The sequence below is a fragment of the Stenella coeruleoalba genome (assembly GCF_951394435.1).
Source record: "Stenella coeruleoalba genome assembly, chromosome: 3".
NCBI classification, from domain to species: domain Eukaryota; kingdom Metazoa; phylum Chordata; class Mammalia; order Artiodactyla; family Delphinidae; genus Stenella; species Stenella coeruleoalba.
This window is the reverse complement of record NC_137148.1, coordinates 112284681-112303641: the sequence shown is the minus strand read 5'-3', so window position 1 is coordinate 112303641 and position 18961 is coordinate 112284681. Positions and strand designations below refer to the sequence as shown.

The 18961-nt window shown below is 51.2% G+C and overlaps 1 protein-coding gene across 6 annotated transcripts in view; it reads left to right on the top strand.

Annotated features, from left to right (window-relative positions):
• The window catches only part of MACROH2A1 (macroH2A.1 histone), a 102987-nt gene that overhangs the window by 20243 nt on the left and 63783 nt on the right, over positions 1–18961 (top strand). For 4 of the 6 annotated variants that reach the window (XM_079918814.1, XM_079918812.1, XM_079918813.1 and 1 more), the window contains exons 1-2: positions 2408–2591; positions 12607–12811. In XM_079918814.1, the coding sequence (XP_079774940.1) occupies positions 12640–12811 (172 nt within the window). In that variant the 5' untranslated portion in view covers positions 2408–2591; positions 12607–12639. Of the gene's footprint in view, positions 1–2407; positions 2592–2642; positions 3036–12606; positions 12812–18961 lie in introns of those variants that run through there. The other 2 variants (XM_079918810.1, XM_079918811.1) reach the window with 2 other exon arrangements.

Genomic DNA, 18961 nt, shown 5'->3' with positions numbered 1-18961 from the left:
TGAGTGAATTATTGAAGTCTGGCATCCTCCCTACTTGCTGTGGCCTACAGAAGCCTCACCTGGTGGCTGGCCCCTGCAGAACTGAGGGACCACCCTAAAGAGCGGGGAAGGACAGAGCAACCGGGGTGGGGGGTGATCTCTGTCCCTTTCCAGACACCTCTCTGCAGCTTCCCTGGGGGAGTCCTCACACATCCTTAATGCTTTTGTTTTTGGACCCAAAGAACTATCATTTCTCCAGTTTCACCTCCTGTAATTTTCCCCTTCACTCATTCCACTTCAGCCTCACACTCACTCTTCCTTTCTTAAAAATTGAGATATTATTGACATATAACATTGTGTGAGTTTAAGGTGTACAACCTGTTGATTTGATATATTTATATATTGCCATATGACTACCACCTTAGCGCTAGTTAACACCTCTATCATGTCAAACGTTATCTTTTTTAATGGTAAGAACACACTCACTATACCTTGATGATTTCAGAGACTCTTCTGCCTCAGGGTCTTTGCATTTGCCCTCCTGCTGCTTGGAATACTCTTCCCCCAGATATCCACTTGGCTTGCTCCCTCAATTCATTCACGTCTTTGCTTAAATGTCACCTTCTCAGGGAGGCCTTCTCTAAAGTTTGAAACTGCGCCCCAACTCATACCTCCTATCCCCCTTCCTTGCTTTGTTACTGAGCCCAAGCTCGTACTCCTTGCTGCACGACAGGCCAATAAATCAAGAGACGAGTTGTTGGGCCAAGGAATAATGACTTTATTCAGAAAGCCAGCAAGCCAAGAAGATAGTGGACTTGTGCCCCAAAAAACCATCTTGCCTGAGTCAGAATTCAGGCTTCTTTTATACTAAAAGGGGAAGGAGTAAAGCCAAACATTTGCTGGTTCTGGTCAGCCTCTGGAGGGGATGTGTTAATTTCTTCCTCCCTGCAGTCATTCACAGGTGGGCCTGGTAAGGATGGTTCCTGTGAGCTAACCAAAGGTATTTTAGCTTCATGCTCATTACCTGGGAGGCAGGGTTCGCAGAGATGGGCCATTATATGTAATTTAAGCTTATAGGAAACACCCTTTTAGTGATTAACTTGTAGTAGGATACAAAATTTCTTCCCTATTACAGCTTTATTTTCCTCTATAGCATTTACACCATCTGGCACATCATCTCTTTTGCCTATAACCTTTCTTTCCCTACTACACGGCAAACTTCAGGAGGTCAGGGATTTTTGCCTGTTCTGTTCACTGCTTCATCTTCATCACCCAAATTGGTGCATGGCACAAAGTATGACCACAGTAGTTAATTGAATTAATGGATATGTGAATGGCATGTATTGGACACTGCTCTGCAAACTTTTAAAGCCTAGTGTAAAGCATCATGGTGAGGGGAGGAGGTTACCACCAGCTGCTACAGGGGCAGCCCGAGGGAAGGGAGGGGTCTTCAGTGACTCATAACCTCCCGTCACCAACTCCAGCAGCCACAGAACAACTCTGCGGAGGGTACGTATTGTTATCTAAAGTTGGTCCACAGCTGGGTGCCGAGGTGGCTTCCCCCTCCACACTTTGGTGGAGGGAGAGGAGAGAAGGAGAGGAAAGGTCCCTATTTAAGTCCTTGGGATGGGTCACTAACGCCTTCAGGCCAAAAACCAATTTAGGAATACAAGATAAGTTTTGCATCGGCCCCTCTTTCTGCTTGTCTGCAGTTAAAAAAAAAATGTGTGTGATGATAAAGAATCACTGTTTATATTAGTAAATCTCAACTTGGGTCCAAGAGTGAACATTTGCTGAATCGAAGTAAACGCCTTCCATGCAACAGAGCAGATCCAGACTTCTAGGGGTCACTATGAAGAACCCCAGGGGTGCGCAGTAGATGGTCGTGGGGAAGACCAGGTTTGATGGGGGCTCGTGTCTAAAGACAGCGGGAGGTTCTGAAGTGCGCGGGAGGTTTGCATTGGTTGGGGAGGGAAAAGTGCTTGCTGGTAACAGCAGTCGTGCCTCCCTCCCTGCGTTAATGGGAAGGCTTCTAGGGATGGGCAGCAAAAGCCCCCCTCAGTAGGCGCTCAGTAAGTGTCACTCGAGACGCACAGGCTGGGACGCGCGCTGGAGAAGTGCCTCTGCCGGGGTCCCGACCCTTTCCCAGGACTTAGCTCAGGGCGAGTCCCCGGCTCGGGCGGGACCCAGCGTTCGGTGTCCTGGCGAGCTGACCGAGGGCTGAGGGCCAGAGCCAGGACCGCGCTGCGGCCAGGGGACTGACCCACCGACGTCCAGGCAATACAGCGCGGAGGGTCCCCCGCGCGCGCAGCCGCGGGCTTAGGGTCAAGGCCGGGGCGCCCGGGTGGAGCGGGAGGGGTGGCCGGACGCGCGGGGACGGGATGGGATGTGACGAGCGGCGCGCTGTGCATTGTGGGAATCCCGGGGCCGCGGCTAGTGGTTCCAGTTCACTCAGCAGCGGAGCCGGGCGGAGGGGGCGAGCGCGGGGCGCGCGGGCGGGAAGCGAGGAGGCGGGCGGGCCAGCCAGGAGCGCGGAGAAGAAAAGGCGCGAGCGGCCGAGAGGGCACAGGCCAGACACCTTGCTGCTGCCGCCGCCGCCGCCAAGCCGCCCCGTAAGTGCCGCACGGGCCCCCTCGCCGCGCGCCCCGTCCCCGCCGCCCGGGTCCGGCCGCCTCGCTCTTCCGGCCGAGGGTGCCTGGGAGCCTCCGGGCCTGGCGTGTACCGGGCGGCGCACGGCCGCGCTCGGGCCGCCGGCCTCAGCGCGGCCCACGCCGGGGCCTCGCGCATGCACGGCGCCCTCCCAGGCCCTGACCCGGCCGCGCGGGAGTCCCTCTGGTTTTGTTCAAAAAGCAAACCCGGAAGCCAACTTCTCTTAGAACCGCGTCCTTCTGCCTGCGCCTGGGCGCTTTTGTGGGCAGGAGACAGCCCTGGCCCGTTCCCCGGCGACCCTTCCCGGGGCGGGCGGGCTGGACTCGAGGCTGCGGGAGGCGGCGGGGAGCTGGCCGGTCGGCCTGGGCCTGGACGCCCGGGAGCTGTTGTGCGCGGAGTTGTACTTGGTGAGGCGCCCGTCCGCCGGCGAGTTGCCGGCCCCGGCACAATAAGTGGGGCCCGAGTCCCAGGTGGCCGTGGTGTAGGCGTCTGGCTGGTATCTGCTGTGAGGGTGGGGTGGGGGGTTGGGGGATACTTGCGGGACTGCAACCAGGCAGGGGCGGGGAGGGGTTTGTTCAGGGACTGCCTGGAGAGGGGCCACGGGAACCCCCGCAGCTTTCGCTCGTCTTCTGACCGGCCTTTTGTTTGCTTTGTGGTTGGGAGGTTTTTTTTAAAGGTAACTCCGGAAGGCTGGAAGGCTGTAGGTTCCTCGGGTGGAGAAGGCCGGGAGGGAAGAGACTCGCTGGGGGTGGGGTGGAGTGAGGAGGTGAGTGTGCAGGATGCTGTTGGCCATGCCACCTGACAACAGGTGTGCGGAATGGCGCGCCCCACCTCCACTCCTGCAGAGATCACAGATCACTCAAGGATCTTGTCAGTAGATTGCTTGGAAGTTTCTTTTAGACAAGATGTTAGAGAAAAATATTCCTGAGTTTGAAAGTAAGAGACTTATGTATTGATACAAACAGCTGAGACAAGCCTTAAATTCAATAATTAAAATTACCACGAAGTCCTTGTAAGACTTTAATGATCCAAGAAACAGCATATAAAAATAGACAGTTAGAGGGGCACTTCTGCTAGCTTCTCTCTTCTACCCTTGTGGTTTGAGGTTTTATCATTAAAGAGGGGGGAAAGTGCTTTGTTACAAGACTTCCTGCTCTAAGGACTCAGGGAATTTTGAACAGTTTTAGGTTTGAGTGGGAGACTCTAGTTGTGAATTAGATGGAATCCATGGCCACGTTTCGGTTACTAGTCTGCTTTCAGAGGAGTTATTAGCTCTGAAATGGACACCTTATGCCTGCAACTGGAATTAATACCCATTGTACACAACTAACCAAAGCTGGGCAGTAGCATCTCAGTCTTGTACAAGAGACTACCCGATGAGGATAAATGTGTTTTTCAACCTGTTTTTCTTTCTTTTTTTAAATCCTCAAGGCTTTAAATTTTTCTTTACTCTAGTTTTAGGAGGAGAGTGGGAAATCATTCCACTTTGTTATTGTTTTAATCTCTTACCATTGTTAATGCTGATCCCTAGATAAAGGCGTTTAGTAGGAGGGAAGGGGTTGAAGTATGTGAAAATTGTCTGAGGCAGGGAGGGCCTTTAGAATGAGGAAGGGATGGCTCACATTTTATTAAACGTTAAGAGTTGTCTGGAACATCACACATGACACTCTACACAACTATAAGTCACTGGCTTGGTCTATACCAAATGGGCCAGGGTCAGGGAGGGGTACGTCTCAATCTAACATTTCTTCTGGTCCTCCAGGCAGCAGATCTCTGGAAGATCCCTCATCCCTTCCTTCCAAGAGAGACTTGGACTACATACATGTATTCTCAGACCTGCCTTTAATAGCTTCAGCGTTAATGCTGCCCCAAGCCATTTAAAGGAGCTTTATTTAAATAAACAGAAGCATAAACTGAAAACCCAACCTGACAAAACCCAACAAGAATCTATATGTGGTGTTCATCAGAATTTCAGCAGCCTCTAGCTCTCATTTGAGTGTGCCTTTGGGTTTATGTCAGCTTTTTCAGAGCCCCATTCTTGGCACATGGACTAGGAAGGGGCAGGGCTCAGTGGGGCCCATACCTGTCTTATGGGTCCTTCCCAAGTTCTGTAGGTTTAGAAATACATTGGGCCCCACCCCAGCTCTTACGAGTGAGCCCAAGTGCGTCAGCTCTTCATTCCAAAGAGTTGTATAGCTTGTTAACTTGGATCAGCCCTTCCAGATCAGTGTCTTGCAGCTTTCGGTAAATATTTCTTGAGAATCATTTTCTTGAGGGTCAGGCACTAGGGACAGAACCTGATCAAGAAATGTCCAGTATTGCCATGTCCCCCCACCTCCCAGGAGGGGAGGGGGCTGGAGGTTGAATCAGTCACCAGTGGCCAGTAATTTGGTCAGTCGTGTCTCCTATGTAATGAAGCCTCCATAAAACCTCCAAAGGACAGGGTTCAGAGAACATCCAGGTTGGTGAACAAGTGGAGGTTTGGAGAGAGTGGCACACTTGGAGAGGGCATGGACGCGCCATGCCCTTCCCCAGACCTTGCCCTATGTATCTCTTCCATCAGGCTGTTCCAAGTTTAATAAACTGGTAATCTAGTAAAGAAGGAAAAAAAAAGAGATGCCCAATTCTTATCCTTGGGAAGCTGATATGAGGAGGAGAAGGCAGGCAAGCAGCCATTGCAGGGTCAGTACAGGAGGCCACAGTAGATCCCATAGCAGCTCCCAGACAGTAGCCTATTCAGGAGCAAGCCCTTACCAGGCACGGAAAGGCCAAGTAAGAGTTGGCTGGGCAAAGGAGGGCAGGTGGGGACAAGCGTTTGAGACCTGCCCCACATGTGCAGAGTCTGAGAACAATGAGAACAGAGGTCGTATGGGGGAACTGCCAGAGTGCTCAAGATGGCTGGATTCTAGAGGGGAGTCAGGTGAAGCCAGAGGGCCAAACAGACCAAATCACAGAGGATCCTGATCAGAAACACACGGAAGGATTTAAACTTCTTCCTAAGAGCAGTCACAAGCCTTTGAAGGCTCTGAGTAGGAGGAAGATGTGGTCAGATGTCCTTTTTTGGGAATGCTTCATCAGTTCAGCAAATATTGAATAGCTTCTAGATGCCAAGCCTCACCAGGGCCTTGCCCTACTGAAGCTCACATTTTCCTCTGAGGGCCTTCCATTGGAGTGATACTCTCTGAGTTTCGCACAACCTTTAAAAGGGAGAGGAGGTTTGAAGGAAAATGTCCTTATGAAGCAGGCAGACAGTGGCTTACTGTTGTTGAAGAATAGTGCTGGTTCCTTTAGTGTCACTCAGGAAGCACATCATGGAGTGGGTTTGCAGAGGTGAGATTTTAATTCCAGACTAGCTTCCTGCTAACTGTACCTGCTTGTAGTGAGTAACACTTGTGTTCAGCTTTTGTTTTTTTCCCGCCATTAAAAACCTAACACGTGAGGAGAGTAGTATCTGCTGGAACAAAATGTGTGGTTTAGGGTTTACTTACTGTCTCAATTTATCCTTCTCTCCTTGTTTGCAGTCCCTTGGTTCACTGAGGGTGGACTGTAAGTTCTTTAATCATCCGCCTCATTTTATGGTTTAGTGTTTTATGAATGGAGAGAGATGTTTTTCCTGATTGGCCAGAGTACCAGACCAAGTCTCTGTTCTGAGCCAATCAGAGTGCAGCTTGTGAACCCCTGCTCTGTGAGTGATAGTTATGTAGTATATCCACATGCCTCTGGGGACATGACAGCAACAACACCGTTAATCATTTGGTACGATAGGAGTAAACGGAAGAGAATGCAGTAAACAGGATTAGTGCCCTGCGCTTCAGAATTAAGTGTCTCAGGTTTGCCTTTGTGATTGGAGTTGATGGGAAGGTGACAAATGCATGTGGACACGTGGGCATTTATCCAGCTGCAGGGAATGGATGGGGCAGTCCTCGCTCTGTAACAGCGACTTGAGCGCTGATAGCTCAGATTGCTCCATCCTCAGGTGCTGGAGATAGGGCTGTCTGACTCGCAGCCCCCCAGCCGTTCTAATCAATATTTTGCTCAAGATCAATATGCACACATTCATTGCTTAGAAAATAAAAGACTTCACCATTGACCATTCCAATGGTTTTGTGAGCGTCCTGATTATTTAAGTTTTCTATGCTGCATCTTTTACAGAGGTCAGTGTCTTACAGATATGAGGAAGGTCAGTACTTTCCTCTGGTCTGTGTTACGGTGCCCATCTTATGGCAAGAAGAGAGACTGCTGGAGCCATAGGATGGTCAGGGAGTCAGAAGGCCTCTGCAGGCTCCAGCCTCAGCCATCGGGGAAATTGCAGTGTTCCCTTCCTGGGAATCCCCAAGGTAGCTCCACAAGCTCCCTGAATTTTGAGGGTCTGGGCTCCCACACGAATGGTCCCAAAGAAGGTCCCGGACTGGTGTCTCACTTGCCACATCTCTGAGTCCTGTGGCCTTTGGAAATGCTGCCCTCATTTTGGTCAGGAGAACCCCATCCACTGTAACTAATCAGTCCCAACCCAGCCAGCATTTGAGGGCCTCTCAGGAACGTGGCTGGGTGGTAGGTTCTTAGAGATACAGTGGTGAGCAGAGCAGCCTGGTGCATGCGGTCAAGACAGACAAGGAAATAGGCAGTGGTGATACAGTGTAACAAGTGCTAAGAGTGGGATAGTTGGCTTTAGAATGTTTATGTAAGTTGGATCCCGAGTGGCAATCATGTTGGAGGGAGGGGCTGGAAACTGCACTTGCCAAGCACTTTATATAAGACTGAGAAAAGCAGTTGAACATATTTCCGTGGTGGCTGAGGTGCATTATAAGGAATTTTTCGCTGGGCTCAGGGGCCACCTCAGGAGTGTCTACTGAGGAAACTGAGAGCGATTCAGCCTGGTGGAGCCCTCATTGCTGGAAACAGGGAGAGATGAGCTGGAGGTCAGCAGGACCTTGCGTGTAAAGCTAGAGTCTGGGCGTGGGGCTGCTCCACACTAGACTGGGACTGGAGGCCACACGGCACAGCCACTGCAGGAATGGGTCTCCATCGCCAGAGGACATGTTGGGACCACTAGGTAGGATTGCCTCAGACTGAGGGCTGGAGAGAGTGTTCCAGACTGAGCGAGTGGCATGTGCCGAAGGGTGGAAGTGGGAATGAAGGTGGTTTGCAGGGTGCCCTGTTGGTGAGGAATAGAACGGTGTGGTAGGGTGGCCGTTTCCCCTCCTGAACTCTGTTGCCCCTCCTCCTTGTTTTCGTGTCCATTTTATTCATGGAATCCTCACAGCCAGGCTTCTCATTTGTCCTGTGCTTTGAGGACAGATCACGTTGTCGCGGTCTCATCTCGATCGCTGGGGGGCTTGTCATCAAAGACCTGCTTCTCACCCGAGCCTGGCTCTTCCCTCTACAGCCCCCTCCACCAGTGTGTCTCTGTGTGAACTTTGGGTTTCTGCAAACACGGTTCATGTCTATTGTGAATGATTGATTGTTGGAGGAGTTGCAGAGATAAAGACCACAGAGATCCCTTCAGGACCAACCACAGAATTTTCGTTTCCTGGCCTGATAACAGTCAAAAAGACCGCCAAGCTAATGTTCAGTAACGAACAAATGCCAGGGTTGCCTGAAGACCTATCACTGTCTTCAAAGCCTGTGGGGCCCTCTACAGGGCTGAGGGCTTCTGGTTTGCTAACAGGGTGCCCCCCTGGTGGACGAGTCCAGGAAGGAAGGACACAGCTTTGTTAGTTCGATAAGGTATTATTGCTGTTTCTCCTGTGGGCAAGCTCAGTGCCCCGAAGAGAAGGTGAATGCAGAAGAAGCCACTTGCTCCATGACGTAGGACTGTCCGTCTCTCAGAAAAGGCTAGACACAGGACATGGGTCAAAGTAGGCTTTGACTGGTCGCTCAGACCCTGGTTTCAAAACGGGTCAGCTTTCAAGTTGGTTTGTCAGGTTACAGAGACTGGCTGTTTCCTCTTTTCTTCGAGCACATAGCTGGAGGCCATTTCCCAATCTCTTGCAATTAGGTGTGGCCACGTGACCACATTCTGGTCGGTGGATCACAGTCGGGGTGATGTGCCCCACTTCCAGGCCTGGCCTCTGAAAGCCCCCATGTGTTGTCCTCCATGGCCCTTTCCCTCCGGTAGTAAACCCTGAATTGTGCATTGAAGGGTGGGAGGAGTCTGGATCCACAAATCATCCTGCAGAGAAGCACCAGCCAGTCATGGAAGCCACTTTGGACTTTCCACAAGTGAGAAGTAAGCTGGGGGCGTTTATTTGTTTCAGCAGCTAACCTAGGACGCATAGGCTTTCAGTGGTGGGGCTGTGACTTGAATCAGGTCAGTCTGACTTTGGAATTCGAGTTATTAACCACAGTGCTCAACAGCCACTTCTGTCACAGCCACTCTCTCCCCCCACGTTGGTGCCTGGCCACAGCTGCCCCGCATCCCATAGACCTCTGGAGAGCAGGACGGACCCAGCGTGTTCGTTGATTGGTTGATCTGGAGATTGCACGTCAGTTTCCAAATGACGTTTTAAAAACCACCACAGTTACTGGATGTCATGAGGCTGCATGGCTCAGTCAGAATTCTTTCAGAGCTGTGCCTGCAGCTTGGGGATTTATAGTTAGAAGTGCAGGAAGCACATGAGGAGGGGAGAGGAACAGAATCCCTTCAGGACAGGCCCCTTGGGGAGGGGATGAAAACTCGGGCTGCTCTCTCAGAGGGGAGCCTGACTCCAAATAAGACGTGAAGATGTCCTATCAGCAGAGTGGCAGTGATGTTTAAGATCTTTCCTGGGACCTGGGGAGCTACAGATGAGTTGACTACAGCACCTGGCATGGAGTAGCTCCAGGTTGAGTCGAGCTGGGGAGGCAGGCACACAGATATGTGCCGGGGTATGTTCTGTGGGAACACAGAGCAGTGAGCAATTCCATGGTCAGGACCGAGGAGAGGGGTTGTGTGAGCATCAGTTCAGCAGGTTGGCAAGAGAACAAAGGGTGTTTCAGGCAGGGGAAGCAGCATGTATAAAAACATTCTGGACACAGCTTCACAGGTCAGGAATTCAGGGGCAGCCTGGGACATCAGCCTGGGCAGGGGTGGCAGGAAGCAGTGCTGCAGAAGTAGTTGAAGGATGCTGTTTGTGGCTGGCTCAGGGTGATGGGGAACCAGCAAAGTGGGCAGAGATCCTCTGGTGTCCATGGAGAGAGACTGGTGCTGGGGAGAACAGGTGAGAAATAGTGGGAGCTGAACCAAGGCAGGGAGGGCGAAGAGAAGGGAAGAGGCTTGAGAAGTTAGGGAAGCCTCCGTGGAACCTCACTAATGACTGGGAGCTGTGGTGGTGGGCAGAGAAACAGGGACAGGGTGACTCCCGCCTGGCAGCTTGATGCATGGTTTTGCCACTGCTGGGGCTGAGAAACCCAGGAGTTCACCTGCCTGTGTGACTTAACAAGTGGACCCTGCCGCAGGCAGTTAGAACAGAGCTCTGGGGCTCAGCAAACAGGTGTGCACTGGGTTAGGGACCTGGGAGTCACCAGCATGTCGACTAAGACTCTTGACTCAAGTCAGAGGGAAACCCCAGGAGCATTACTTTTGAAGAATAAGCGTGTCTAGGACCCATCAGATCCCTCAATGGTAGTGCCTCCTCTCTGGGACAGGAGATTGTCCCATTCCCACAAAGGCAGCCCCAAACATACCCAGACAGGTCCGCCTGTAGACAGAGCTGGAGTCTGTGCTCCAATAAGAACAGGCTTCTCCTTCTGGAAGGGGAGAAGCATTCAGATGTAAAAGCTGTTAGGCCAAAGGAATGGGGTTGGTCTGTGAAACACATTTGCATTAAAGCAGAAGACTGCTAGGAGCCCAGTTACAGCTTTTCCCTGCGAACACACATGCACACACGTGTACACATACCATTTCCTGCTCAGAGTGAGCATGGGCACCTGTTTGCAGGGAATGTTTTAAAATAGAGCTCATTACAGAAGAAATGGAGCCAACTAATTGTTTCAGAAAAACCAGACCCTTCTGGGACTCTCTTTAGCGCTCAGTGAACAGTTAAGACTTGGTGCCCCCCTTGACAGGGTGAAATACAGGGTTCTCATTACAGAGGCCTTGAGCCCCCTTAATTCTGGTGAGCCAGTCAGCACAGCTGCCCCAGAGTGTCCAGGAATTCTGCTCTCTACTGTTTTGGCCATCTCTCTGTCAGGCATGTGATCTGAGATGATCTTGGGGGTCATACTGATGTTAGGTATAGACCATGCATATCTTGAATGTAGGGTCGGGTGTCAGAGTAACAGGGACTCCTAACTTTGTGGCTTCCATGGTCATAGAGATATGGGCTGTGGCAGCTGGCGGGGCCCACACACCGTGGAGCCTGACCTCAGTTTACGAGAAGATGAGAGACCTGCCCATTTTATTCAGTGGTCTGAGCATCAGTGACTTGGAGGGAAGGCATGTCTGACGCCCCAGAACAGGCTGAGGGCTCTGCATAGCCCCTCTCCCAGCACCCTGCACTGGCCTTTCACAGTTACCATTTAAATGATTGTCGGGTTATTTATTGTTTCTCTTCCCCACCAGCTCTGGGAGAACAGGAACCACATCAGTCTCGTGCACTGCTGTCTCCATTCCCCAGCATAATTCCTGAAGTGAATGCATGAATGACTTGAATGCTCTTAGTGAACATTTGTGACCTTACTGTGTGGTGCTACACTAGGTATACAGTTGGGGGCAGCCGTCTGAGACCTTGCAGTGTGATGGGAGAGACGGCGGGGTGGGGCGGGGCCGTGTGCACGTCAGTGCTGTGGTGTGAAGCACATAGGAGCCCAGAGGATGGAGCACTCAGGGAGGGGTTGGCAGAGGGCAGAAAAGAAGCATGAAGGGTAAAGGAGGTCCTGGCTAACAGGCACAGCCACGGTGGAGGAGGGCATTTGGGGACGCTACCTGTGTTTGCGTTTAGACCTAAGGAAGCACAGGTAAAACTAGATGGGGGTGCCAGGCCTAGATTTCTAGGGCGTTTCGTGACAGTCCAGGGGTCCTGATTTTATCTTGGGAATTGTGGCAGCAGGGAAAGCTTTAAGACCTGGGCCATGGCGTATTCAGATTTGTGTGTACGGAGATAGCCCAGCCAGTGGAGGGCAGGTAGATTAGAGTGTGGCCTGTGGTGAGAAGACCTTTTCAGGAGATGTTTGTGATCGTTTGGTTAAGATAGTGGTGACCTGGATCCAGGCACAGTCGGGGTGGAAAAGAGAGGACTCCACAGTAGGTGTTGAAGAGGGGGGATCCTTCGGACTGAGGGGCATTTTGGATGGGGGGGTGGGGGCCAAGGAAGGAAGAACTCTCCTCCCTCTTCTCTAAGGACAGGCCTGTCTAGCAGTCTGCAAGTGCTCAGAGGGCCTCTTAACTCCAGGGGCAGCCTGGGACATCAGCCTGGGCAGGGGTGGCAGGAAGCAGTGCTGCAGAAGTAGTTGAAGGTGCTGGCTGCCCACTGAACTCCTGTGAGCTGTTCTTGCCTCTCACAATAAAGGACCTTAAGGCAGAGGTACTGCTTTCATCAGAGAACCTAGGTATATGCCTTACATCTTCATTCTAGGGGCAGGTGACATAGTTTTCTTTTCTTTTATGAAGGCTTCAGCAAATTTATCAGCCCTGGTCTCAAGTGTATGAAAATACAATTATTAAACAAGCGTATAGATTGTAGCCAAGAAATCCCATTTTCTTTTACATCATGTGGCATAAAGGCGAGGCACTTAAGAGCAGTCATTGTCAGAGTAACGTTTATATGGAAGTGGCCGATAAAATTGATGTCATGGTATAAAACGGGAAAAGCGAAGCCGTTCTCTTTTCCAGGGCTGAAGCGCACCGGCAGAATGCAGAAACTGGGCTTGTGGGGCTCAGCGGCTGCAGGCAGTGGCATCTGCTGGCACAACCCATTTCTTCCAGGGGCCAGAGGCATGGGGAAAGGGGAGATGCCCTGTCCCCAGTAATCCTGACCCATGTGTCTCTTGCCTCCACAGTGTGTTTACTGATCCATCTCCAGGGCCACCGCCATGTCCAGCCGGGGTGGGAAGAAGAAGTCCACCAAAACCTCCCGGTCCGCCAAGGCAGGAGTCATCTTCCCTGTGGGCCGGATGCTGCGGTACATCAAGAAAGGCCACCCCAAGTACAGGATCGGAGTGGGCGCGCCTGTGTACATGGCCGCCGTCCTGGAGTACCTGACAGGTGAGTGTGCCCAAGTCACTGCAGACACCACAGCTTTCCAAGGATTGGTAGGAGGACCTTGTTCATTTCTTTTATTTTGAAATTTTTCAAACCTACAGAAAAGTTACGAGAACAGTACAGTGAACATTTTTACCTAGATTCAACAGTTGTTAACATGTTGCCCCACTTGCTTTATCTCCCTCCACCCTGTGTATATATGTGTGTGTGTGTGTGCGCGCGCGCGCGCGTGTGTGTTTCTGGAGAGCCCAGTTTCTGGAGAGCCCAGTCCAGTTTCTGGAGACGTTTCTGGAGAGCCCAGTCCAGTTGTTTTGCAGGATGTCCTTTAATCTGGGTTGGCCTAAGGCTTGGATTTAGGTTAAATGTTTTGGTAGGAGAATTCCGTAAGGGATGTTGAGTCCTTCTCTGGCATTGTGTCAGAAGGTACCTGCTGTGGGTTTGTCCTGTCATTAGTGATCTTTGCTTTAGTCATTCGATCAAGGTGGTATCTGTGCATTTCTGCACATTCTGGATCACAATCTGTCACCCATTGGCTTTAGCATTCCTTGATGATCTTACGTGGATCTGTTATCACTATGACGGTTATAAAATAGTGATTTTTCTATTTCTGTTATTTTTCCTACATTTGTTAGTCGGCATTCTTCTGTTAAGAAAAGGTTTCCTTCTGCCCTTCCCTTCTTTTTATTTTTTGTTCTATCAATGTTGGTTCATGGATTTTTAAAATTTAGTGTGTTATACACTATCATGTCATTACTCGTTATGATGGTCACATTGTCTCAAATTTGACCTTCAAGCTGGTTTTTGTGTCCTTCTGCCCCCTCTCCATCCGTTTCTGTACATTTCCTTGCTTTGCAACATAATGAGATAGTCTCATCTCCCCCTGACCTTCCCCTGCCCTAGTCTTGGAATCAGCCATCCCTTCAGGGGCGTCCTTGGTCCTTTTCCCAGATATAATGTTATTGGTGGCTCCATGGAAACTGTGGGAGGCCAGCTGGGCAGGGATACCACCCCCCATTTTTAGTAAGGAGAAAACCAACCTCTGGGCATAAAAAAATTTGCCTAGGGTCACATATAACTAGGAAGTACTTGAGAAGGAATGCACATCCTGCTCTCCTTTTGTAATGCTTTTACCACTTTTTGCTTCCATACACCATCAGGGTAGGTGGCAGGCAGGGGCAGCTGCCTCCCTAGAGCCAGAAAGGAGAGACTCAACAAGACAGGGCGCCTCTTCCAAACGGAAGTGGTTAGGCAGTAGAAGAGCTGGGTCACTTCCTGCTATCCCAGGCCTCTCAATAAGACAACACCAAGGTTTCCCCCACAGAGAACACAGCCATGAGGGTTATAGAGTTTTTTTGTGTTCTGTTAAAAGAGTCTAGGCGAAAAAAGTAATTGGGGTTATAGTTGTGAGGCCTTTGCACATATTTGGAACTTGGACCCTCTGCTTGTCAGAGACTCGTAGGTGGCATGGCTGGTAGCATGAAGTAGGCCTAATTCTTCTCACTATGTGGATGAGGAAACAGAGCCCAGAATTTATGTGTCACATCCAGGAAAACCATGTATAACACAGGCAGTCAGCCAGGGAGACCAGGGAAGACGTCACTAGATAGGACTCGGAGAACATTTTTAAGGTCTGGCCCGGCAGTTTACATGCTGTGTGACCCAGAGAGAGTCACTTAACCTCTCTGGACCCCAATTTCCTTACAAATCAAATGGAGACAGCAGTCCCTGCTTCACCAACTCCAGGCTGCTATGAGAGGGGCTTTGTTTGAGTATAATGGGAAAGCTGACATGATGTGCAAACCCAGCCAGCTGGTGTTTCCTGGTTCCCGAATGCTATGATGCCCCCGGCACTGGAGTGACACTGGGGTGTTCATAGACACCTTCATCAGGTCAAGTACAATAGCAGGTTCATTTCTTCTGTCAAGCTTCCTCTTTTCAGTTAGCAGGGCGTGGGTGGGGGGATACCACTGCCCCATCATGTCTGAGGCAACTACTGTCTGTGCCGCACGGAAAATCTGTACGTCTTCCTTGTCTATGCCTGGCTGGCTCTGAAACTGAGTGCAGTGCTCATGAAGGCCAGGTCAGCTGGTCCGTTCTCATGGGAACGGACCTTGAGACCCTGCACCCTCCCCACCAACTGTGCCTGTCTCTGGCTGTCATAGGTGCAGTAGTGGTCCCAAAGAGGGGTGGGACAGGGCAGCGCAGCCCTAGAGCTGGCCAAGTCGCTCAAGGCAAATCCTTACTCTGGCGTTAGCCATGTTAACCCCTGTATATTAAAGAGTAATATATATTTTTAAATTTTACCAAGTGCTTCCAGCAGAGCTATTAGCTGAATCTGAGCCATTTCCTCTGCCTATACGCAGTGCTGAGTCATTATGTGACTGCTGCCCAGTGCCTGCCCCCGACTGGGTACCTGGTCTGTGTGATGGGCCTTGAGGGACGTCCTGAGCACTATACTCAATCACTGTTGGTGGTCACTTGTGTCTGGTTGCCTGATGGGACAGGAGCTGAGTTCTGGGGCCACATCCAGTGAAGCATTGCTCCATTCCACCCATCAGGACAGTGCTGCACACCCACCCTCACTGCTCTTAGGCGGTGATCTGCCCTGAGCCCCTCGGGCTGGGATGTGGGAGCACGTGGATATTGGGAAGTCCTGGGCATCTGCCTGCTCAGAACTTTGGTTTTGGTCCCTGAGAGAGAAGTAAAGGTGGACCAGCTCGCTCTCGCTCTTTGCTCTTGTTTCACTGAAGACCCTTTCCCACCCATTCCACATACTTACTGAGCACCTGCTGTGTGCCTGACCGTGCTAGGCTCTGTATGAGTGCACAGGAATGACTGGGGAAGAAATGGTCTCTGCTCTGTGGAGCTCTCACAGTCTAGTCTGGGAGACAGAACCAACCAACCCAGATGGTTACTGACTGTGCTGAGTGCTGTGGAGGCTGTAAACAGGACAGAGGGACCCAGGTGATGATGTGGCCCAGGAGGGCTTCGTTGAGGAGGAGACATCAGCTGAGACCTGGAGAAGGAGACGGTGCCAACCAGCCCTGCGAGGGCTGGGAAAGGGGCTCTGCCACCCACTCACCTGCGCACAGTGCACCTACTGGGTGCCAGCCTCTTCCCAGAGCTGGGAGAAGCCAGAGAGCAACGCTCATGCAGCTTAGGGCCGAGTCAAGGATGTGGCCCAGACATCATGCTCCAACACAAGGCATCTGAAGGAAGTACCACCCATTCCGCAGGTCCTCATTGAGAGCTACGGTGTGTCCGGTGCTGAGATATAAGCCAGAACAAGACCTCCCCCCAGCCCAAAGAGCTTTGTCCAGAGGCAGGTACAGGCAAGAAAAAGGCAGTGATGAGGTAGGACTGCATGTGCTGGGAGCAGGTTTCAGAAAACATTTCCTGGAGGATGCTTGTTAACCAGTTGACCAGAGCTGCCCTGCTTGTCCAGTTGTCACCTGAAGGGCCCTATGGAGGGATTGTTCTCTTCTCTTACAGGTGGCCTACACACTTGCAGGCATGGTGGTGGGGTGCCTGCCACACAATGCTCTTTTGGCCTGGCTGGGCCAGGCCTCCTCCTGTGAGAAGGCCCCGGTGGAGAGATGAGGAGGGGTCTGGATGCTCAGGAGTTGCAGAGCTAGCTGCAGGGCCCACCTAGGAACAGGTAACTCTGGAGCAGGGAGCTGACGTCTCCTTGGTGGCCAGCCAGGGGCACCACTTGGGGTGCCACGATGTTCAGTAGAATCGGGTAGAGGCAGCAGAGCCAGGTGGTTAAGAGTGTGGACCTTGGTGTCAGAGCTGCCATTTCTTCGCTGTGGTCTTAGGCAGGTCACTCACATCCCCAAGCTGCAGTTTTATTATCTGTGAAATGGGGGTTACAGTCACTGTGTCATAGAGTTATTATGAGGTGGAAATGAGAGGATGCACGTGAAGTGCTTTTCTGTGCCTGCACAGTGTAGGTGCCCCAATGCTAACTGGTAGCGTAAAAGCAGAGGGAGGGGTCCCCAGTAATCCTGCTCTGGCTGCTGAGGTAACTGAGGGTTGCCCACTTCCTTTAGGGATGGCGATGGGGCTGTCACTGCCCACTCATGCGTGGTGTCCTTTCATCAGGCACCTGTAGAATATCTTGGCTGTTTCAGGCCTACTTGCTCTGGTTTATTTCAAGCTGCCATTTGACCCCTCCTCAAGCCTGAATCACCCTCAACACCAAGGTGCCCTGTTAACCAAACTCTTCTGTCTGGTATTGAAGGCCACTTCTGTCCTGAGCTCCTGGCACACTCAGGAAAACCTTGAAGGGTTTTCTGGTTAGCTAGGAGCTGAGCATACCCAGCCCTGGGCCTGTGTTAGGCCAGAGCTGAGGCCAGATCAACATTAGAGCATCTGGACAGGCAGCAGCCCGGCAGGCCAGGGGCCATCAGAGCCCAGATAGATGATCTCCTGTGGAGAGCATGTCTTCGGGGGTGAGGGACCATGCTCACTCATGGAGTACTTCGTGGGTAAGTACTCATCCTTAGGGTCTGTTCAAGGCTGGGGTGGATGTGGGAGGAGGATGTGGCCTTGCGTCTTGCTGTGAAACTTGAAGCTGGCATCTGTTTCTCCTCTTGGGTGCAGAGCCCAATCATCTGCCGAACTTAAAAGGAAAAGGCAACATCTGGAACAAGCTTGAGTCTGGCGACCAGACAGCTCCTTCTGCACACCTCTCTGTGCCTGGCAGCCCTTCTGACTCTTCCCAGAGCTCCTCCTGAGGAATGTGATGCTGTTTGCTGGTCTTCTCAGTGCCCCAGGACAGTCCATTCTCAACTCTTTGGCCCTTGACCTTCCAGCGTAGGTGATGATAGTAGCCCCACCTCTTGGGGTTGCTTTGAAGATTGATATTGCATCTTAAGAATTTAGCCAGCATTCCTACCAAACACTCAATAAATGATGGATAAAAATAAGTATTATCATGGGGAGACAGAGGTAGTTTCTTTGAGGCATCATCTTGGTCCCCATACTACTGTGGTACTTTTTTCTTAAATGATATTTAAAGGGAACTTGAATTTAGTTCAGCTCAGAAAGCCTCTTTGGAGTTTCTTCGCTCTGCTCAGTACAGCACTGCTCTGTGCTGGAAGGTATAGGAGACATGAAATAAGGAACACGTGACATGGCTTTTGCCCTAGTGGAACTTCCATCGATGTTAGGGACACACAAGCCCACAAACCAGTAGGGGAATAGGGCAGGTCTAAGGGACAAGTTAGAAGCACTGGAGTCCTACAGTGGGGGTAGCAGGGGGAATGAGAAGTGTGTGGAAGAGCAAAAAGCAACCATGCTATGATTCGATGGATGCAAAGCACTCTGGGTCAGCATTGCTCAGACTGTGCTCAGCAGAACCGAGGTGTTTGGTGAAATTTAAGAGGTAGTCCACCAAAACATAAGGCTCTATGGGTGAAATTAGGAGGTGGCTAGATTCACACTCCGTCTTTTGAGATGGATATGTGAATACCTTTGTTGAGTTCCTGAGTAAAGGAACTGGTTTTAGTTTGGGTACCACCGCGAAACTGCTCTCTTTACTGCAGGACTTTTCAGAGCCTTTAATATACTGGTGTCCCATGAATCCCCAAGGGAGGGAACTGTGATATGTAGTGGATCCCAGACTTTTATCAGAAAGCCTTTCAAGGAACACCTGTAAACACCTTGCGCCATACCGTGTGGGGACACTTATGGGTTAGGCCCATGAGAAATGAAGAGTGCCAACTGAAGAAACAAAGCTGAAGGCCACCATGAAGGATGCATTTTGGTCTGGCTCATGACATTGAGGCACAGAGCTTGGCTAATAGATAAGGAGACCTAGGTGTGCCTCCTCCATACAGGGCCCAACACATTAGAAGGTGCTTCAGCATTCACACAGGGAGGCTATGACTTGGGAAAGCTGTGCAGTTATTCTGCTAAGCTGAGCCACTCATGCATTGACCACTCTCCAGGGCTGTGGCAGTCACTAATATGCCAGACAAAAGTCCCTGCCCATGGGACTTACCCTGGAGGGAAGTGCCTTTGGAGGCACTCACCCAACGCCTGATGACATCTTTTTCTTTTTCTGGTCCAGAAACCCTGTTACATAGCCTGATCACACAGCTTATTGTGCCAACCTGCCTCCTAGGATGTAAGCCTGTTTGCAAAAAT